At 52.7% G+C, this 23,020-nt stretch overlaps 1 protein-coding gene across 1 annotated transcript; it reads left to right on the forward strand.

Annotated features, from left to right (window-relative positions):
• The first annotated feature begins 1,333 nt into the window (after positions 1-1,333).
• Positions 1,334-21,459, forward strand: DDX20 (DEAD-box helicase 20). The gene is made up of 11 exons (XM_078598596.1): positions 1,334-2,002; positions 2,350-2,444; positions 4,220-4,388; positions 4,780-4,894; positions 6,267-6,409; positions 8,964-9,102; positions 10,070-10,128; positions 11,444-11,526; positions 13,372-13,477; positions 17,483-17,584; positions 18,531-21,459. Exons 1-11 carry the CDS (start codon positions 1,765-1,767, stop codon positions 20,024-20,026), a joined length of 2,745 nt encoding a protein of 914 aa, XP_078454722.1. The 5' UTR covers positions 1,334-1,764; the 3' UTR covers positions 20,027-21,459.
• Positions 21,460-23,020: the final 1,561 nt, after the last annotated feature.

Consider the following 23,020-nt stretch of genomic DNA (forward strand, 5'->3'; position numbering starts at 1 on the left):
CACCCGTAGTTGCTACTCCTGGTCGCCAGTCGGCGCTACTACACTACATACGTACCGGTGTGCCTCAGGGACATGTTACAAGCTGTTTGACACGTATGAGAAGCGTGGGCAATGCAACAGCAGAATTGTATTGTACTAGGTAAGGCCCACTGAGCTATAAAGCTATGTCAGAATCGGCATAGCTACAAATGATAGCCCAATGAAGTGGCTTTTATGGACATTTATAGCAGTCAAATTCTCTAAACGCATGTTTCTAAATGTGGAGGGAAAAACCGGAGGTCCCGGTGAAAAATCCCCACGACAATGGGGAGATACACATGCAAACTCCAAATATACAGCAGGTGTCAGGGTCGGGATGGAGCCCACAACATTCTGTGTACCTGACGCCCCATACCGTACAAGATCGGGGTCACACTGCTGAGAGAGAAGCGAGGCTTGGGCAGGACATTTCTTGAACGGCCACGAGTGGTGTGCCGATGGCCTCCTAAGTGGTCATCATCGACCGTGGAGCTGGGAGCGATGAAATTGTCCCGTGGGCAGGAGCCGAAGTGACCGTGGCATCGCGCAACTCAAAACGTGTCCCGGTTTGGGCTTTGGAAAAGGTGGCAACGCCTCGTGTCACCTTAACGAGAATGGCCCTCGAGCATCCGATCGGTGCGGCTGAGCCGTGGGCAAGTGGGAAGAGCTTGACAGCTCATCAGATTCCTCCAGAATAAATATTCTGAGCGGTGCCCATGTGGACTCAGGCAGGGAACCTCTCGCGAGTTCATCACTCGCGAGAGGTTCTGCGCCGCACGGCAGGAGAGGGGGAATTTAAAACAAGACTCGGGTGTAAGAAGAGGTTTAATCTATTCTTATAGAATAGATTTCACCTCACCTATTCTGGTTTTACCTATTCTGGCTATAATAAAACGGGGTGTGTGAAGATGTTAAAACGCCAAACAGAAACCTTTTGCAAGGAATCATGTCTGCATTAACCACACAGTACTCGTGTTGAACGCGCAATCTAAAGAACACGCTCTCATAGTGCATGACATTGACTTTAAAACTGATTTATCTCCACCAGACAGCAGCAGCCTTCTCCAGGGCCCAGTCTCGTCTAGGGTGGCTGGTGGAGGCGCTGAAGCTCCCCCCCCCCGTCAAGAGACGGAACCGTGAAAGGCGGGGCGAGGCGCATCCACCATCACCTCCACCACCTCCACCCTCATCACCGCCGCCGTCGCCGCCTCCCCCGCGCTCGCCGCGGTGCCTCGAGTCGCGAATCGGCAGCGCGCGAACTCAGCGCGGCCACGTGGGGAGAGCGGCGGGCGGGGCGCGCACGTGGGCGGGGAGAGAGAGAGAACGAGTGTGTTAGTGTGCGAGTGAGTGAGAGGGTACAGTGCTCGTGTGTGAGTGTGAGAGTGAACGAGTGTGAGTGAGAGAGAGAGGGTACAGTGCTCGTGTGTGAGTGTGAGAGTGAACGAGTGTGAGTGAGAGAGAGAGGGTACAGTGCTCGTGTGTGAGAGTGAACGAGTGTGAGTGAGAGAGAGGGTACAGTGCTCGTGAGAGAGTGTGAGAGTGAACGAGTGTGAGTGAGAGAGAGAGAGGGTACAGTGCTCGTGTGTGAGTGTGAGAGTGAACGTGTGTGAGTGTGAGAGTGAACGAGTGTGAGTGAGAGAGAGGGTACAGTGCTCGTGAGAGAGTGTGTGAGTGAGTACTTGTGAGTGACTACACGAGAGTGTGCGGGACTACACGCGAAGTCCGTGCGAGTGAGAGGGCCGTGCCATGAAGCTGGGCACGGCGCACTCGCTGGCCTCGTCACGGCGCCGCACGCGGGACGCGCTGGGGGTGCGCGGGGCCGGGGACCCCGAGGGGGGCGAGGGGGGCCCCTCTGCGCCCCCCCCCGCGAGCTTCTCGGCGCTGCTGCTGTCGGGCCGCGTGCTCGCGGGGCTCAGCGCCGCGGGGTTTAGAGCCCCCTCGCCCATCCAGCTCAAGGCCATCCCCCTGGCGCGCTGCGGGCTCGGTACGACACGCACGGGGTACATAGTGGGGGGCACATAGTGGGGGGTACATGGTGGGGGGCACACAGTGGGGGGCACAGCAGGGGACACCGTGAGTGATGGTGCTGAGAGTGTTGATTGACAGCAGAGAGAGAAGCCAGTGGTGGTGCCACACGTGGTGGCAGCACTTGACATCCTAATCCAGGTGTAATGCTGTGGCAAAGTGCTGAGAATGTCACACGAATATCAAACGTCCAACTAAATCCCTTCGGTGTGATTGCGTTTGTCATGTTTCTGTCACATTCACCCAGTCCTGTCTCCCCGTGTGGTCCCCGTGTGCGGGTGACTTTGTCCTTGCGTGGCGGTGCAGACCTGGTCGTGCAGGCCAAATCGGGCACAGGGAAGACTTGCGTGTTCGCCACAGTGGCCCTGGAGGCGCTCGTCTCCGAGAACCTTGCCGTGCAGGTGAGGGCAGCACACCGAGGGCAACATGCCGAGTGTGCCGAGTGCAGCGTGAGGAGTGTGCCGAGCGAGGCATTGAGCGGTGAAGAGGGAGGCAGTATGTGCTGTGTGGGGAGTAGTGAGGAGAGAGTGTGTGGTGAGTGGGGGTGAAAAAGGCAGTATGTGCTGTGTGGGGAGTGGTGAGGAGAGTGTGTGGTGAGTGGGGGTGAGAAAGGCAGTCTGTGCTGTGTGGGGAGTAGTGGGGAGAGAGTGTGTGGTGAGTGGGGGTGAGAAAGACAGTATGTGCTGTGTGGGGAGTAGTGAGGAGAGAGTGTGTGGTGAGTGGGGGTGAAAAAGGCAGTATGTGCTGTGTGGGGAGTGGTGAGCAGAGAGTGTGTGGTGAGTGGGGGTGAGAAAGGCAGTGTGTGCTGTGTGGGGAGTAGTGAGGAGAGTGTGTGGTGAGTAGGGGTGAGAAAGGCAGTATGTGCTGTGTGGGGAATAGTGGGGAGAGAGTGTGTGGTGAGTGGGGGTGAGAAAGGCAGTACGTGCTGTGTGGGGAGTAGTGGGGAGAGAGTGTGTGGTGAGTGGGGGTGAGAAAGGCAGTCTGTGCTGTGTGGGGAGTGGTGAGGAGAGAGTGTGTGGTGAGTGGGGGTGAGAAAGGCAGTACGTGCTGTGTGGGGAGTGGTGAGCAGAGAATGTGTGGTGAGTGGGGGTGAGAAAGGCAGTGTGTGCTGTGTGGGGAATAGTGAGGAGAGTGTGTGGTGAGTGGGGGTGAGAAAGGCAGTATGTGCTGTGTGGGGAGTAGTGGGGAGAGAGTGTGTGGTGAGTGGGGGTGAGAAAGACAGTATGTGCTGTGTGGGGAGTAGTGGGGAGAGAGTGTGTGGTGAGTGGGGGTGAGAAAGGCAGTACGTGCTGCGTGGGGAGTAGTGAGGAGAGAGTGTGTGGTGAGTGTGAGTGAGAAAGGCAATACGTGCTGTGTGGGGAGTAGTGAGGAGAGTGTGTGGTGAGTGGGGGTGAGAAAGGCAGTACGTGCTGTGTGGGGAGTAGTGAGGAGAGTGTGTGGTGAGTGGGGGTGAGAAAGACAGTATGTGCTGTGTGGGGAGTAGTGGGGAGAGAGTATGTGGTGAGTGGGGGTGAGAAAGGCAGTACGTGCTGCGTGGGGAGTAGTGAGGAGAGAGTGTGTGGTGAGTGTGAGTGAGAAAGGCAATACGTGCTGTGTGGGGAGTGGTGAGGAGAGTGTGTGGTGAGTGGGGGTGAGAAAGGCAGTACATGCTGAGTGGGGAGTAGTGGGGAGAAAGTGTGTGGTGAGTGGGGGTGAGAAAGGCAGTCTGTGCTGTGTGGGGAGTGGTGAGGAGAGAGTGTGTGGTGAGTGGGGGTGAGAAAGGCAGTCTGTGCTGTGTGGGGAGTAGTGAGGAGAGAGTGTGTGGTGAGTGGGGGTGAGAAAGGCAGTACGTGGTGAGGAGACAGCAGTGAGTGGTGAAATTTTCACTACTGGTTCAGGTGGTGGCAGGGAGTGCAATGCTTCGACTCGTGGTTTCACTGCAGAATCGTTGTGGTTGTTGTTGTGCTGTTGTTGCTCTTGTTCACTGCAGTGACCGGTGAGTGCGTGACTAGTGAGTGAGCAGTGAGTGAGCAGTGAGTGAGCAGTGAGTGAGCAGTGAGTGAGCAGTGAGTGAGCAGTGAGTGAGCAGTGAGTGAGCAGTGAGTGAGCAGTGAGTGAGTGAGCGATGGGCACACGACCCCGCGACCCTTGCGCCGCACCCTCTCACCAGTGCCGCCGCCGTGCTCGCACGCCGCAGGTGCTGGTGCTGGCACCGACGCGCGAGATCGCGGTACAGATCCACTCGGTGATGTTGGCCATCGGCGCGCACGTCGAGGGCCTGCAGTGCCACGTGTTCATCGGCGGCACGCCGCTCTCCCTCGACCAGCAGCGCCTGCGCAAGTGCCACATCGCCATCGGCTCTCCCGGTGTGTGCTGTGCGCGTGGTGATGTGAGTGCCGTGGTGACGAGGCTGGTAGTTGTTGTAATCGCCGGAGAAACGTCACGGGTACTCGAATTGTAAATGTTGTGGGTTTACTCTCCACACCGGTGTGCTGAAGTAGTGACTAATTGGCATGCTTTGATTACGTGACAAACCTTACTAATTGGCTGTGTTGGGTGGTGGTGGGTTTAACGACACGTTTATAGTTACGCGATCTAACCCAAAAAAAACTATTATGGATAATATCGGTCGGAAAGCCTCCTACGTGTTAAACTGCTGATGTTTAGTGATGACGCGTGTTCATTTGCAGTTTTTAGCGCGGGCAGGTGTACGCGCAGTCCTGTAGTAGTTTTGGGGCATATGCATGCGGCGTGCAGGCCGAGTCAAACAGTTGATTGAGCTGGGCCACCTCTCTGTGGGTGCGGTGCGTCTCTTCGTGCTGGACGAGGCCGACAAGCTGCTGGAGCAGGGCAGCTTCCAAGAGCAGATCAAGTGAGCACGGGGGGTTCGCCATTCCGCGAGTTGCTGGGGGGTTCGCTGTTCGAGTCTGGCGGGCCGCCCTAGTGAATGTTGTTGGGTGAGTTTGCCGTGAACCGCGAGGCGCCATCTGCTTGCCTCGCGGGCTGGAGGGGGACACGGTCGAGAGGTCCCGTGAGTCGGTCATCGTGTGCCGGTGTCACGGTTCAAATTTGACAACTCACCACATGACTTAATTGATAAACGGCGATCGTCGCCCCCCCGACTTGGAAGACTTGGCAGGACCCTCCTGAAAAAGAGTCTTGAGGCTCAGTGAGGCTTTCCTGAGTAACCGAGCGGAATCACAATACTACTTCTACTACTACAATATACAGGCAGTCCTCGACTTACGATGGAGATGCGTTACGACGACCTCATCGTAAATCGAAAATGGCCTAGCCTACCCAGGAGTATTAAAGAATGGTGATCATTTAGCAAAACAGAGCAATTTACAGTACCGTGCTGTATAAACTATATACTGTATGTATTTATTAATTACAATACTGTATTGCACAGTAAAACTTAAAGTAAACAACAAGGTAAATTCTTAGCCTACCTATATGAACTGCAATTTCATAGAAAGTTTTTCAGGAAACAATCCTATTTGCTATACAAAATTTTAACATACATTGAACGTCTGTATCGTATCGTGGTAACCCTAAAATGAAATCGCTAAAGCTACGTATCATACATGCATTTAACGTATCGTAACGTATCATATTGTACTGTACTCACCAAGATTTTGTCCGTCGTCTGCATACTTGAACGATCTTAGGTTGTTGATGGCCACATTGACTTAGTTGTCAGAAGAGGAGGATGGCGATGATAAAGTGTTTGGAAGACATGCTTTCTCACAAAAATTGGGCTTTGAAACACAAAAAACAGAACAAAATACACGCGCTAACACCGTGACAACTTAACTCCGTCGACCGCTGGTGAGAGTGAGGCATCACACAAGGCGGGAGATGCGTACAGTACATCCCGGCAGCGTCCCAACGTACAATGTCGTACCTCGTATGCTGCTGCGTTTGCCTGCCGCGCAAAATGTAAAATATTTTACAATGTTGTCATATCGCTATCGCCATCATAAGATCGAAATATCGTAAGTCGGACCATCGTAAGTCGGGGACTACCTGTACTGTACGATATAAGAACCACGGTATTGATGTCGTCCGCCTTGCACAATATCGTTGCACCGTGAGGATCCTTACTCATATAATTGCGTAAAATGTTGAATTTCCTCGTCAATTGTGAGATAAGAATCAGGGTAACGAACGTTTTGGGCGAATCCCGATTGCCCGCCTGGTGAAGTGACCGGTGTCTGCGCCCCACCCCCTCCCCCCCTTAGCTGGATCTACTCGAGCCTGCCGGCGAACAAGCAGGTGCTGGCGCTGTCAGCCACCTACCCCGAGTCGCTGGCGTCACACCTCACCCACTACATGCGCGAGCCGACCTATGTGCGCCTCAACCCCAGCGACATGGCCCTGCTCGGTGAGCAGATCCTCCCGCTCACTCATTCACTCACAGGAGCAGCCTTTTCAGTATCATTTTCATTTATTTATTTCATTTATTTATTTCATTTATTTGGAATAACCCTGTGAGCTATTCGGCTCTTGATTCGGGTGCAACCGCAACAAACAATACAATGACAACATACATTTAAAATGTACTGTCCCTCCCACGCCTGGTGTGGCGTGCTCACAGAGAGCCGTGCTCACTCCAAGAGCCTCACTCAGAGACCCTCACTCTCTCAAGAGAGCCTCACTCGCTCAGAGAGCCTCACTCACAGATACTGTGCCTCTCCAAACTCACTCAGCAGCATTGGTTTAAACACAAGCAATACTTTTAGATTTAAAGCTTTCGTGACTGCAGGGATTCATCTTCTTTGTTCTTTCGGTAAAGTCACGTAGAAGGGAAGTAATAAAATAATAAAAATAAAACATAATAAAACAATTCTCACGACGTTTCGGCTACAACGCAAGCAGCCGTCTTCAGGTGAAGAATGAGACACTGCCAAGCTAGGAGCTTATATATAAGCTGAGTTGGAGGTGGAAGAAGAAGAGAGCCTTAACAAAAGAATGTGCATATCAAGAGGAATTTAGCATATTCATGGGAAATGCGTAGGAGGTGGGCGGGGGGGTTTTCAAAGTCATATTATGCCCATGCATTATGCAGGATCAGCAGCACCAAAGGGAGGGGGGGGGGTAACATTAACAAAGGGAGGGCATGTTAATAGTATGTAGAAGCAATGACACATGTGAATGGGAAAACGGTGGCAGGAGATCCGCAGCGGAGCAAATAATGCATTCCCTGTGGAGAACACAAGATACACAGTTAATGCCAGTGAGTCTGAAAGTCACCATAAACGTGAACAACAATCAGTTAAGATCCGAAGTGGTGTATTACGTCCTTCCAATGATTGCTGAGCCAGAATCCATCTTCTCGGTTGAAATTGTCTCTGTGTTTGTATATGTGGATCGCCTCATGAACGAATCTCTGGCTACCATGAGAGATTCGTTCATGAGGCGATCCACATATACAAACACAGAGACAATTTCAACTGAGAAGATGGATTCTGGCTCAGCAATCATTGGAAGGACGTAATAAACCACTTCGGATCTTAACTGATTGTTGTTCACGTTTATGGTGACTTTCAGACCGCAGTCCACTCACTGGCATTAAGCTGATCCTGCATAATGCATGGGCATAATATGACTTTGAAAACCCCCCCGCCCACCTCCTACGCATTTCCCATGAATATGCTAAATTCCTCTTGATATGCACATTCTTTTGTTAAGGCTCTCTTCTTCTTCCACCTCCAACTCAGCTTATATATAAGCTCCTAGCTTGGCAGTGTCTCATTCTTCACCTGAAGACGGCTGCTTGCGTTGTAGCCGAAACGTCGTGAGAATTGTTTTATTATGTTTTATTTTTATTATTTTATTACTTCCCTTCTACGTGACTTTACCGAAAGAACAAAGAAGACAAGCAATACTCTGGACCGGTTTCGACTCAAGTTTTCTTGCAGAAGTAATGTGAGGATATATCCGGGTTGTTGATGGATCACACCTCGTTACGATGATTGGCTCTACCAGTCCTTGCCCATAGCCAATGGGGGGAAGTCTAGGGGCGTGGCCCTGACGTATTTGGAAGGTGACATCTGTAAGTAGAGGATTGGATCTGCTGGCTTTAGCCACAGCCAATGGAGGGACGAGTCAGGGGCGCGGTCCTGGGAACATACGATGGAGTCTAGAAGATTCCATAGAGGTTTACCAGGATTGGTAGAAAGGTACCACGTGACCCGGGTATTAAAAGGGGTGGAGACGGACAACACGTGGTCAGATCTGGAATGAACGGAGGGTGAGGCCACGCTGGAGCGGGGTCCAGGCTGCCACGTGGCCGCGCGTGTCTCTCTCTATCCCTCTCACGCTGTCTGTCAGCAGTGTGAAGGAGTAAGATAGGAGTGTTGTGAACGAAAGACAAATAAAGACCGGATTCCCGAAGTCGCTTCCACGACCTTTATTACACATTGAAGCAATGCAGATGATGAGATGGACTCGCAGAAGGCTGTGCCGATGGGTTGTGTAAAAAAATTCTTAAATTTGTTTAAATGGAGAGACGAATGTTTATGGAAAGGGGGCACCATTTATTATGTTCCTGAAACTAAAACTACTTTTAAAAATATATACTTTACCAGCCACAAATTATTTTATTTTACCTGCCACAAATGATGGTTCAACGAAGTGGCATATGTGGACATTTATAGCAGCCAAATACTCTAAACGCATGTTTCTGGAGGGAAAAACCGGATAATTCGGACAAAAATCCAGGGGACCATGGGGAGAACATGCAAACTCCAAATATTAAGCAGGCGTCAGGGTCGGAATCGAACCCAGGGCCTCCTGCATACCAGGCGAAATAGTTAACATCTCGCCACTGTGGCGCCAAAATTTTAACGATTTTTACGACAGCGCATGGTAGCTTGTGGTGTGCACCAGGTAGCACGTGAACACGATCGGTGTCCTGTACCCCTGTCACAACACAGGGTTGAAGCAGTTCTACAAGGTCGTGCCATGCCATGCCATCTCACACCACATCCTGCGCGACAAGACCCAGGAGCTGCTGCAGCTTTTGTCACGGATTCCCTTCAACCAGGCGCTGGTTTTCTCCAATATGCACAGCAGGTAGCGCGCACACACGCACGTACCACATACACACATACACCACACGCTACACACACCACAAAGTACACACACTGCACAGTACACACACCATATACACACACACCACATATACACACACCACATACACACCACATACACACCACATACACATACACTACATGCACTACATACACATACCACACACATGCCACATACATCCACACGCACACACAGCACAGACACACGTATCACACAGGACACACACCACACACACGACACGTACCATATACCCCACAGACACACCATGGTAACGTGACTCATCTTCACCTTGAGCCGGTGTGTTTTTGGTGTGTGCGTGTATGTTCATGTTTGTTTGTTTGGCCATGTTTGTTTGTTGTAGTACAGAGTTAGACTGATGACTTTAATCTAAGTTGTCTTGTGGGTGTTGTTGTTGTTTGACCTTCATCCCACTGGGATTTTTGTACACAGTGTTGGTGTACGGTGCTTTTTCTGCAATATTTTGCTGTCTTTTCTTGGATTTTCTATTTGCACATAGTAATTTTAAGATGTTTTCTTGTTCATGTTTTTGTTTTCTGTTTGTTGCGGTTGCACCCGATTCAAGAGCCGAATGGCTCACAGGGCTATACCTAATAAATGAACTTGAACTTAATGTGTGTGTGTATGTGTGTGCACGTGGTGTGTGGAGCGGTAGTGTAGTGGTTAGTTCGCTGTGCTATGAACCCGGAGAATCGGGTTCACGGCCAACACCAGTAACGGTTATCTGAACCGGTCCTGGGCCTTAACTAGGTTGACTCAGCCTCAAATGAGTACCTGGTGCGGTGTGTAAACATCGCGTGGTGCTGACCCACCCCCTCGTGTACCGTTCCGGCCTTCATAGGTGCTCGCTAACAGCACTTGCCCCTACAGTCTGTTAAGGCTATACGGGGGATCTTTGTCTTTTTTTGTATGGTGCGTGTGTCGTGTGCAGGGCACAGCACCTGGCGGACTCTCTCTCGGCGCGTGGCTTCCCAGCTGCATGCATCTCTGGTAAGCACACGCAGCACACGCAGCACATGCACGCTCTAGGAGGTGTTGCTGTTGGTGCCAGTGTGGGTTATTGTGGGAAGCGGTAGTGTAGCGGTAGACCCAAGTTCGATTTCTGCTCACGCCCAACACAAGTGACGAATGTTTGAACCGGTCATGGGCCTCCCCTAGGTCGATTCAGCCTCAAATAAGTACCTGGTGTGGTGTGTAAACATTACTACTAGGGAGACAAAGGCGGCCAGGCATGGTGTTGGCCACCTTCATAGGTGGTCGCTAACAGTACCTGCCCCAACATTCTGTTCAGGCTATTCGGTGCATCTTTGTCTTGTGAGGGTGCATCAGCCGCCGTACACCTCGAGGTAGCTGCAATTTGACAACGTTGTGGTGAGATGTTAACTACCTCACCTGGTATGCAGGAGATCGTGGGTTCGATCGCGACCCTGACGCCTTTTTATTTGGAGTTTGCATGTTCTCCCCATGGTCGCTTGGATTTTTCTGCGAGTCCTCCCGTTTTTTCCTCCACATTTAAAATCAACATGCGTTGTAGATACATTTCCACATGTTAAGCCACTTCGTTGAACTTTCATTTGTGGCCAGGTTGCTTCTGAAAAAGAGCTATGTAGTTCAAGTGGGCCTTAATTAACTGTTATATAAAAATAGTTTAGTTTTTTTTTGTTTGAAGCACAGCTAATGTACACAATTACTTGTCGGCCTACAGTACGGATAACAATAGAGTGATTACAGTCATTTCTTCACGTGGAGTGGATTTTCTCAGCCAAGTTTATCATTCATAATAGATTTCGGGTTTGGCCAGACTAAGATCTGGCCAATTTTTTGTTGTCAGGAAACACTCCACCACCTAACACAGCCAAACAAATGTAATTGTCACGCGGTGTTCAAGCGTTTAACGATGCGCTAATTACGATCGTTTCAGCGCGCTCACCAGCGAGTTGAAGAACGGTTCTCACAGCCAAGCGTGGCAACTAGATACACATCTTTAATTTGAAACTGCATCAAGCGTCATCAGGTCATTAAAACCAGGCAGTCAGAATAACCGTTGCATTTGGCATGGCTTAGTCGTTGGTGAATCGGGGTGTGAGGATCCGTTGTTCAACTCACCGGTGAGTGAGCTGAAACGATCATCATTGGCGCGTCGTTTAACGTGCCTAAACCTGACATTTTATTCCTTCGGCTACATCGGGCGGTGGAGGGTTTCAAGACAAAAAAAAAGTGGCTAATAATCCCCGCTGTGTGTGATCGCCTGTCACTCGATGCGGTGGCGATGAAGCCCGCGATTCCGTCTGTCTCCTTGCTGCAGGGGGCATGACCCAAAGCCAACGCCTTGACGCCATGTCCAAGCTGAAGCACTTCCAGTGCCGCGTCCTCATCTCCACTGACCTGGTAACGACGTCAACATCGACGACAGGCTTAGCTTATTTACATTTATACAGCGCCTTACGAAAATTTGAAAATTGTACATAAGATGATAGCGGTTGAAATAAATAGTGGGGGTTATTATATGTGGCGGTATAGTTATGGTTACAGGAGAACAGGTGGGATAGCTTAAGGAGGGGTAGTGAGTGGGGCTGGGGTAGTGATAGGGGTTGGAGTAGTGATAGGGGTAGTGAATGGGGTAGTCATAGTGTTGCGTAGTTGTTGTGGTTGTAGACGGAGGTACTCGGAGACGGAGGTGAGTTAGGGGCTTCCGCCAGGGTTTATTAACAAGTATCACTATAAAGGGTTCCCTCTTCACCCCTTCCACTATCCCCGTTCCTCCAGTGACCCCGCTTACGTCACGGGGTCTCCCTTAAATACCCTCTGAGGCGAGACGTCACGTGCACTGCCCAGCGCGTGCGACCCCACGTCCCGTGATGTCACCGCACCGGACAGCGCACGCGACGCCACCACTCTCCTCTACTCCTCTACAATAGTGTTAGGCCTGCTCGGAGCTGGGGGGAGGGGGGCAGGGAGGAGCAGTAGCAGGATGAGCTAGGGGAGAATGGAAACAGGTTGGTGAATATAATGAGCCAGATTCATAGCACGTGCATAATTCACACAGCGAGTCGCCAACACGATTCAGAGGCGCGGGCCAAAGCCCAGCTGTTACTCGAGTGCCTGCTGCCCAGGTGCGTGCCTCTCGAAGACCGCAGCGGACCGCTCGCTTGCTGGGTTCATCCGCAGGCAGGAAGTTCCACACACGCGGAGCAGGGACAGGAGGAGAGCGAGCGGTGTTTAGCGGTTGTGCTGTTTCACCTAGAAGCGCATTATCATTGTGCCCAGGTGTACACAGCACAATGCAGGGCGTCCATTGCTCAACTGGCTTTTGAACGCATGCGTGCATATGTGTGAGATGTCGTCGCAATACAGCACTCATTGGAGCCATTGCCACTGCCGCGCAGCTCTGAAAATCTTTGCTTTTACCCCCTCCGTACCTCGGCCAGATTGTATGTATGTATTTTGAACTTCTCTCAAACCGTATGTAGCCAACCGTGCTAATTGTGCGGGGAAATGCACTTGGAATTCATTCAGACAAGTTCAAACAACCAAGTCTCACTCAGCCTGAAGAAGCCTGAAGCATATCAGGCGATTCTAATGCCAAATGAGGATTCATGAACCGGACTGCTGCTACTGCTGGTGTTGTCGTGAGTGCTGATGCTGTGCACTCTTCAGTTTTATCTGTGAAAGGTTTGTTGTGGGTTGGGTTATTTTATGCAAAGCGCAGTGAGGCCTTGTGGCACTATGTAGAATTAAGTTTCAGTGTTGTGATGACACCGCAGGACTTGGTAGAGTCCACAGCAGTAATTCAATTGAACAATGCCGCCAAAAACAATCAGAATCTTCATCTAGACTGGAGGAAACCGATGAGCAATAAAGCTTTTTTTCACAGATGTCCAGTAGAGGCGTATTAAACCCACAGAGATATTGCTGGTGTGAACGTGTCAATACATTCAAATGCTGTGGCATCTGCGTGGACTCAACCTAACATTACTAAATAACCATCATCGTTCATCGCCATCCCTTCATGACTGCGTTGCCCTCAGTCCATCTCTCTCCTATGCAGGAACCGATCGTCAGGACGGCCAGGTTGGCTGAGAGTCTTGTTGAGAATCTTCGGCTTTTTCCGTTGGCTGGCGTTGATTTTGGTTGACGACCGGGAACCGGGGAGCGTTTCCCCGACAGCCGTAATGCTGCGCGGCGGACAGGGGCGCTGCCACACCTGCCACAGCTGTTCCGTCATCTTTGCAGATGGCGCGCGGCATCGACGCCGAGAAGGTGAACCTCGTCATCAACTTGGACGTGCCCAATGACTGGGAGACCTACATGCACCGCGTGGGGCGCGCCGGACGCTTTGGTGAGTTAGGCGCTCACCAGGGGGGAGGCGTCGCTGTCGGGTGCGCAGGCGGTGCAACTGCTCCGGGACCCATGGGACCCCTGGAGGGCCCAGGCGCTGGGCTAAGAACAAGAGGGGGGTGGACATTCCATCTACACCATACGAGTGTGATGTTGGTAGAGGTATTCGAGTGAACTGTGGTGTGTGCAGTAATAAGTTTTTACCCTTTCAACTGGTACAAAAAACTGACACCTTTATACAAGGCATCATGTTTGCAATAGCCACAACACAAGTAGTCAAAAAGCAAACAAAAAGAAACAACTCTGATAATGATAATGATATGCACTGTCCTTGAAGTTGATTGGTCCACACCCGAGACAGCTTTTCTTAGAGCCTAGTCTCCATTGGTGTTGGACCAGATGACGCCAAAAGGCGTACAACTCAAAAACAGCGCACTATCAGAGTATTGAGAGCTCGGGTAAGCATTTACACTATGAGACCTCCTTTACCAGTGGCAAAATATAGTAATAGGTTTTTACCCTTTCAACTGGTCTCATAGTGTGGTGTGTGTGATACAGGCATCTGTGGGATCGTTGGGAGAGGGGCTCGAGTGAGCTGTGTGTGTGACGGGTGCGAGAGGCTGGTAACCCCTCCACCTTCAATTAATTACCACTAAATTACGAAAAAAATATCTAACTAAGCTTGTGCCAGAGGCCCCGGGTGGACAGGCGTCTATGGCGTCTCCTGGCGAAACCCCATTTGGCGGAGCCAAGAGATTGAATTCTTACTCTCGGGGTTCCTCCAGAAACAGCAAAAAGCCACTGCGGGTGGCCACGTGGAATGTTCAAATGCTCACTGCGGAGGAGAAGCTGCCACTACTCTGTTGGGAGCTGGACCCATACTGCCTGGATCTCTGCGGTATTCAGGAGGTCCAGAGGACCGGCTCTGGCTCCTTGCACCATGCGGGGGGTGGACAGTCCTCTACTCGGGGCAGGAGACAACCAACAGGGAGTGGCTCTTCTTCTGAACAAAAGAATGAAGGGGATGTGGGAGCGTCGCGGTGAGGTGTGGGAAGCTGTAAGCCCCAGGCTACTTTGGGCTTGCTTTCCCATCAACCAGAGGTGAGGAGTGGTTGTCGTGTTTGCTTATGCCCCCACTGAAGATGAACATCAGTGGAGCGATGCAGGCAAGGCCGATGAGTCAGATGCCTTCTATGACCTCCTGTCACAGGTGTTAGCTAAAGTGGCCCATCGGGATAGTCATCCTGTTGGGTGACTTTAATGCCTGAGTTGGTCATGATGCTGGCACCTGGTCTGGAGTTATTGGAAGGCATGGGCCAGATCAGCTCAATAGCAACGGTAGGAGGCTGCTAAACTATTGTGCAGCCCATGGGCTTGTAGTTACCAACACGCTGTTCCGGCATCGGCGCATCCACACAACATCATGGATGCACACCGGATCCAAGTAAGAACATCTGCTGGACTAAATAGTGACGGAACAGCGGATGCGGGCCCATGTCCTTGACACCAGGACCTACTGTGGAGCTGATCTGTCCACTAACCATTGATTTGTCATCTGTAAGATGCACCTGCCATTCTTCTACTCCGGTGGTGGGTGTACACCCAGGACCCCATTCAAACCCATAGTGTGCTGGCCTCAGCTAGCTCATGAAAGTTGCAAGCAAGAATTTCATCATCGCTTGCAGCTGGGGTTGGCATCGTCCCCCACTCCTCCTGATGCCGAGGGGAAATGGGCAAGGTTCAGGACTGCGGCTCATGCAGCTGCAATGGATGGGTGGGGTACATGGTTCAGATCTCCCCAGAGACCCTGTCTGACAGGCTTACCGCAGCCTTCACTCGGAGGTTCGGAGAGCCGTGAGGTGCTGCAAGGATGGATGGTGGTCGCGGGTTGCTGAGGAGATGGAATCTGCCTACGTGGGCTGAAATCACAAATCACTGTTTAATTCCATAAAAAAAGTAACTTGCAGCGCCACACCTATCACCATCGATGATCCAATCTCCGACCCCCAGGAACAGGTTTGCAGATTTGCTGAGCATTTCGGTGAGGTCTTGAGGGAGGGAAAATCCGTCAGCTTGGAAAACATCATGAGGCAAAGTGGGGGGATGACCCTGCTGAGGCTATGGTGCCTCAAATAGAAGTTGTCCAGCCCTGTGAGCGGCTGGCTGAGGTGCCATCTGTTGAGGAAGTAATGAAGGCGATCCAGAGTCTGAGACGAGGAAAGGCACTGGGCAGAAATGATCTCCCAAGCGAAATGCTGATGGAGGGGTGGCATTTGTGCACAGACTGCCCTACATGACATCATAATAACAGTCTGGACCACTGGACAGGTTCCGCAGGATTGGAAGGATGCCCTGGTGGTCCCCCTCTTTAAGAAGGGGGACTGCACAGACTGTAACAATTACAGGGGCATCTCACTCCTCAGTGTGCCGGGAAAGGTCCTGGCAAGGATTATTCAACATCACCTTTCCAGGCACGCTGAGGAGAGGCTTGCAGAGCCCCAATATGGTTTCAGGAAAGGGCGGTCCTGCACAGATGGCAAAGTTTCTGTCCATCTGCTACAGCAGAGGTGTAGGGAATTCCAACAAGACCTATATATCTGCTTTATTGACCTGGTCAAGACTATCATACCATCAGTAGGCCTGGGCTCTGGGTTATTCTTCGTGCTTTTGGAGTCCCTGACTCTCTGCTCACAATCATTAAGAACCTTTATGATAATGAGCGGGTAAAACTACGTGGCCGGGAATCGGAGCCATTCCCTGTTCACCTTGGAGTGCTCCCACATTATTTAACATCTATTCCCACCACGTAGTTCGTGAAGCCTTCGATTGCTGTACCGGAGGAATTTCCATCTGGTACAGATACAATGGGAGGCTGATCGATGCCCGGGTGCGGTCAAGGGATGACTCCCTATTGGTCAACCATGTAATGTATGCCAATGATCTGGTAATTGCTGCTCAATCAGAGGAGGAGTTGGAGGCGCTGCTGCTGAACCTGGAGCATGCCACTACGAGGTGGGGCCTTCCCATCAAGACCACCAAAACCAAACACCTGCCTGGGTATTTTGTGCCATCAGACACTCCACCCCCACAACTCCCAATTGGTGATGGGGCAATTGTGGAGAGGATGGAGAGTTTCCCATACCTGGTCAGTGTGCTCATGACCGGCTCCGGTTTGACAGCAGAGGTCTCACTCTGAATCAGTCGAGCAGCATTATCTTTTCATCGGTTGCGTAACGCTGTGTGGAAGCTACCTGGTCGGTCGCTCCACACGAAGCTTCGGGTCTTCTCGGCCATAGGCATTTACCGTCCCTTGTCTACGCTTGCGAAAGTGGACCCACCCTAATGGAACATATTCGCCGATTAGAAACATTTAGGCTGGCCTGTCTATGATCCATCCTGGGTTTAACAGGGCTGGATTGTGTGAGGTGCTCACAAATCCTTGAAAGATCTGGACAAAGTCGCATCGGTGAGTTCTTCCGGCAGGCAAGGCTGGGTCATGTAGCCCGCATGCCCAGCCACCGCATGCCTAAACAGTTTTTGTTCGGCCAGATAGAGAGGGCTCAATGGGTACAGCACAGGCTAGAGAAGAGATTGAGTGATGAGGTACAAGAGGATGTGGAGCTGAGTGGACTTGTTAATGACTGGTACCTGTAGTGTCAACATCGGCCTCAGTGGAGGCTCGTGAAGGACGCTACTGGGCAGTTGGAAGCAGTCGCCATCCAGCAACAACGGAGGGCAGAGGAGCGACTCTCACAACAATGAGCAGAGCGCCGGGCGGCTAAAACACAGCATGTTGGCACAGTGGGAGGCATCGGTGGTGCGTCAGCCAGTCATCTCAGTCAGTCGACCTATGGCACATAGCCTGGCACAAGTGCTGTGGTGACGGTGTGCGATGCAGGCACCTGTGGGATCATTGAGAGAGGGGATCGTGTGATCTGTGTGTATGATGTAGGCACGTATGGGACCGTTGGGAGAGGGGTTTGAGTGAGCTGTGTGTGTGATGCAGGCACATATGGGCTGGTGGTGACGTACTGCAGCCAGGGCGAGGAGGAGAACCTGCTCATGAAGATCGCTGCAAAGTGCAACCTCCAGCTGCAGGCCCTGCCCGGTGTGTGCCTCCCAACAACAACCACCATCCACCACTTAAGTGGCGGTGGCGTCACGACGGCGCTTGTGGCAGGCTGGGTACACGCACACATGCAAACGCGTGCCAGGAGCAGCCCGACGTCGCCCCTGTTTATCGATACACTGCACCGACCCTAGCTGCGATTCCACGAGCTGTCGCTGGCTGGTCGCCCGACTGCGGTGCACCCATTTACACCGCTGTGTAAACCGGTGTCAATTCCGTAAACAGCCTGATCAGAAAGAGATTTCCGGTGTTTGCAGTCAGAGTAAACTTTGACGTGGCTTCGTGCGCCACTGGAGAAACAAATTACAGCAAAGGAAACCTGCATTACATTCACCCGTTCTCGAGACGACTGCAAGTTGGGGGGTGGGGTCCCGATAACTGCCGAATCTCGGAACGCGCAAGCGATTAGCATTAGCCGAATCTCGGAACGCGCAAGCGGTTAGCATTAGTTTTATTTAGAGAGGCATAGCGCTGCTGTTTTTAAAAAAACATTGCACTCACCGCAGAGAACCATAGCGACACGACCACACCCTATAATAGCTGGCGCCAAACTGTGCCACACGCCCTCCCGCATGGCCTTGTGGGAGCCTTGGTACTGATAAAGTTATTTTATTTAAGTTTTTCTTCCGGGTCTGTACTGATGACGTACACATACGTCATTGAATCATTACATTTGTATACGAATCATAATTACTTATGACCCAGGAAAGAGCGTCCTGCTACTCTAGGATGTTTGGTCAACACCATTTACAGAACAGGGAGAGAACACGCACACTCCACACAGAAAAGCGGCCGAGTAAGGAATTTAACCCAGGCTCCTTGTTGCTGTGAGGCTCCGGTGTTACCGCCGTGCCACCCGGCCGCCCGTCATTGTTTCCGATGGCTGAGTGTGTGTAACCAGCGCTCGTCCGTGCCGTTCTCCTAGAAACCATCTCGTCGGACTTCATGGCCGAGGCGTTCGCTGACCAGGAGGAGGACGCTCCCGGGGATCTTCCAGTGGCAGCCGTTGTGCAGCCACCCGCGTGGCCCTCGTCGCGATCCTCCTCGGCGAAGCACAAGGCGCGACCGCAAGTCCCGGCCCAACGGGTGCGGGCCGAGCACAGCGGGAAGGCCTCAGCTCGAAAGCAGCACAAGGGTGGGGCACCTCACCCGGCCGGGCCCTGGGAGGAAGACGAACCCAGCTGCAGGAGGGTTGGCGCAGGGGGTTCGAGTGAGGCCGCACGGCCGGCTCAGGCCGCGACCAAGGTTCGTGTGGCTGAGAACGGCGGCGGCGGTGGTGGTTGCCTGTCATGGCAGCCGGCCTCACTCCACCCGCTTCCTCCAAATCGGCTGCGAGAAGCCGGCAGCTCATCGGAGAGTAACTTACCGCAAGTTCCTCCCTTGGCTTTGTTTAAACGAAGCTCCTCCACGCAGAGCGGAAATTTCGCAGAGGCGCTCGCCGACTACGAATACTTTCTGTGCCACGGCGTCGGTAAGCCCCCCGAGGCCAGAGCGGCGGTCGGCGACGGCGGCGTGGGGGAGGCGGAGAAGCGGCCCACGTCCCGTGGGGAGAGTGACCCCCAGCAGTCGGACTCCTGTGAGCCCGCGTGCGCCGGCAGGACGGAAGGCAGCACTGCTCCTCGGTCGGCGGGCGACGAAAGCAACGACGATGAGAAGAGCGTTGGCACTCACGCGAGGAGGCACAGTGAGAGAGAGGTGGAGCGGGAGGAGGAGCAGGAGGAGAGCAGCGACGAGGAAATGGATGACGCGGAAGAGGAGGAGGGCAGCACAGACACGATGGACAGTGAGGAGGTGCGCGAGGCCGGTGGAGACGACGCTGCACCGAGCAAACAACACGACGACCCGCGGCTGGAACGCACTGCCGTGCGCGGGGACGGAGCCGCTTCGGGAATCCGGGCCGAGCGAGCCGAGCGGAGGTCGGGCTCGGACGCGGCAGCGCGGGCGGGTGGCGCGACAGCCGGCAGAGCCGCCGGTGGGAGCCATTTAGACTACAACTCGTACTTCTTTCCGAAGAACTACGAGGCCAAGGGCAGGCATCCGCCGTTCACTCCAAAAAGAGACGCGAAGCGCGACGTTTTCCCGTCGAGCGCCACGAGGCCTGCGCTTAAACAAAAGGCCGCGGCTGAGCGAGACGCGGCATCTGCCCGGCCGAGAACCACAGAAGCGAGGCCCCGGGCGGCGGTGGGTTACCGGGCGGCACCGGGGGCCGCTGACGGAGCTTGGCCGGCGGGGGCCGCAGAGGGAGCGTGGCCAGCAGGGGCCGCAGAGGGAGCGTGGCCGGCGGGGGATGACGCCGACCCTCACGGTCGCCATGCAGCGTACGCGGCCGGCGGCGGGTGGAGCGCCTGGTACCGGCACTACTGGCAGTGGTGGTACTATGCCAACGCCGTGTACACAAGGGAGCTCGTGAAGCGCTGTTAGCGGGCGCCTGCGATGGTGCTTGCAGGGGGGAGCGGTGTGGTGGTGGCGGCCCAGCGATTGCGCCTTCGCCGCCCGTCGTTCTTATCGTTGTTATTGTTATTATTGTTGTTTATCCGGGAAGGCCTCGCCAGGGCTGGCGATACTCATATTTGAGGAGGGTCCTGCCGAGTTGTCGCAGTAGGGGGGCGATTCTGCTGCTGCTGAGTGATCTCAATTGAGTGTTTGCGGCTAATTTTCACAATTGGGATGTTTTGGGCCGATACTGGTTTATACTTTGTGCGTTTGTTTTTTTACCCTTACATATGCGGCTTCTGCTTCATGTTGGACGTTAAAGATCTCCTGACGTCGATTGAAAGGAGTAAACTTTTGTTGCCGGTTTCACTGTGCAAAGTGACCCGGGCCTTTAATTGGCCAGGTTGGCTACTTACGGTTGTGAAAGAACTTCAACATACACACGTACATTTGAAAAATACCAACGCAGGTGAGTTGACTGTGATTGGTGTACATATCACGATCTTCGCCCCCCCCACCACCCTCCACAGGCAGAATAAACTTCCGATTTCAGGCCAGGTGCCCGAGTCGCCTCATGTTGCACAGGGACAGCTGCCACTGGGGGTGCCCCTTTCAAATGTTTGAGATGTGTTGGGAGTCACTTATTGCGCAGGCACAAAGTGACGATTGTTTTCGTGAAGTGGGGCTTGTCTTGTTCTAGGAGGAATGCGGTGGGAATGTTGACAGCGGTCCACCTACAGCATAGCTACAGCACACCTACACAGCATAGCTACAGCACCCCTACACAGCATAGCTACAGTACACCTACACAGCATAGCTACAGCACACCTACAGCATAGTTACTGCACAGCTACATAGCATAGCTACAGCACAGCTACAGCAAACCTACACAGCACACCTACAGCACACCGACACAGCATAGCTACAGCAGGGGTGGGCAGAGGGGGGTCAAATGGGGTGATGGATGAAACCCTGCAAACATTTGTTTTATTGACACGGTGTAAACACGCGGAAAGTGTCGTGTACTTTGTTTTAATGTATACCATGACATTTCGGGACCATGTCCCTCTCTCCATTGGAAAGTTTCTAGATCCGCCTCTGGAGTCACGGGGGTGAGGGATCTCCCCTTGCCTGGGTCTCATCAGCAGCCCCCGACACTTAGAGCTGCACATTTTGCATCCGCACTCCTGCAGCTCCCCACACGATCCCCACTCACGCACGACTTCTCTCGGTGCGACGTGGGCAGCGCGAGGGTGGCTCGGAGCCCCCCGCGTGCAAGGCAGAGCTCACCGGGTTGCGGTCCGCACGATGGTTGTTCATAAAGGACAAAAGAGATGGAAAAGCTTATGCAGATGGTGTGTTGGGCAACCTCTGTGTCTATATCTGCGAAGGAACTGAAATAAAGTGATTAGTCAATGAAACGTGTGGCGCCGCATGGTGTTCACTCACGATATTCAGTGTTCACTCAGTATGCGCTCGCAGTTTTCACTCGGTGTGTTCACTGGCTGTTGTAGATTGTAGACAGAACGACTCGGAGGTTTGACGAGGAGCCACGGATGAGCAGCAGCAGCAGCATCCATGCAATGAGCCACTGACAACAATTGCCCAAGCTCTGTGGTCTTCCATCTATGAAGGTGTTATCGTCAATTAATTAGTGCTAACATGTGGGAGGAAACCAGAAAATCTGGAGAAAACTCACATGCGCGAGGGGAAATATACCTATGTGAGGGAATGAGCTAAGCGTTGAGGTAAATGGCCTGGAATTCTAGTAGATCCAAATTTATGTATGTGTAGTGGTAATGAGGGAGACAGTCTTCTTCTCGAGGCAACACGTTTATTTAACAGTAACAACTATAACATGAGGTCCTTAGCACAAAGGGCTATCGGCCCCTCCGCCCGGTACCCTGGGGAAGTATAGTATAGCCTCCGGGCTCGCGTGTCCTACTCACTGGGACCACTTCCTCTATATCAGCCCTCCGGCTAGGGCAGGGGTCGGCAACCAAAATAACAAGAAGAGCCATTTCTTTCCAATTCGGTACAAAATTCAGTATTTCAAGAGCCGCAATGCATCTGAGTACATACTGTACATACGTACATATCGTCAAGAAGCAGCCCGTAAAGAGCCGCATGCGGCTCCGGAGCCGTAGGTTGCCGACCCCTGGGCTAGGGGGACCTTGGGGAGGCTAGCTGACCCGACCCAGCCAAGGTCCTCAGTTCCCGGCCACTGGCCCGCTCGGTCCCGGCTCTTGGAAGGTCGTTGGGTCCGGGGGTTCCCAGGGTCCGACCACTGCCCCAGTCAGTCTCGGCCCTGAGAAGGACGGCGGGTCCGGGGGTTCCCAGGATCCTATGCTAGGCTGGCTCTTCGGGTCTTCAGCTTGACGACTGGCAAACCCGTTCAGGGGTCCGCCTTATATACAGCTCCCAGGCTCACTCCGCCCCTGGCCACGCCTATTCTCGAGAACCTTCTGGAGGGACCTGGACTATTGCGTAATCCCCCAGCCCCCACTGGGGGCCTGGGGTGTGTACCTCTGGTTCCCAACCACCCTGGCCTAACGGCGTTACTTGATACAGGCCGTACTCGCCGTTGCCCACCGTTGCCCACTGTTGACCAGTGGCTGACGCTACACCAGGTGAGTAGTGGTAACCGCATGTAACGCTAACAATACCCACTACATATGTACCGTATGTAGCCAACCGTGCTAATGGGATGTTTGGGGGAAGGACAAACTAAACACAATAAACAGTTCTAAAGAAATGAGTTTTCAGTCTATATTTAAAAGTGCATAGCTCCATTAGCTTGTTAATATCAGAAGAAAGAGCGTTCCAGACAGCATCAGAAGCGCATCTGAAAGCGCACGATGCAGTGACGGTCTTTGTTCGATGGCCAGCCAAAAGCTTGTTAGGATGACCGGAGTTCGCGTGATGGTTTATGCTCCTTGACAAGATCAGCAAGGTATTGTGGTTAATTTGTGGCAAGGACTT

The sequence above is a fragment of the Lampetra planeri genome, chromosome 11, assembly GCF_965212315.1.
Source record: "Lampetra planeri chromosome 11, kcLamPlan1.2.h2, whole genome shotgun sequence".
Taxonomy (NCBI): domain Eukaryota; kingdom Metazoa; phylum Chordata; class Hyperoartia; order Petromyzontiformes; family Petromyzontidae; genus Lampetra; species Lampetra planeri.

Excerpts from the sequence above, each read along its gene's own strand:
- DDX20 (XM_078598596.1), top strand. The coding sequence starts at position 1,765 with ATGAAGCTGGGCACGGCGCACTCGCTGGCCTCGTCACGGCGCCGCACG. Across the intron at positions 2,003-2,349 it reads CCTGGCGCGCTGCGGGCTCG|ACCTGGTCGTGCAGGCCAAA; the intron begins GTACGACACGCA and ends GTGGCGGTGCAG. Across the intron at positions 4,389-4,779 it reads CATCGCCATCGGCTCTCCCG|GCCGAGTCAAACAGTTGATT; the intron begins GTGTGTGCTGTG and ends TGCGGCGTGCAG.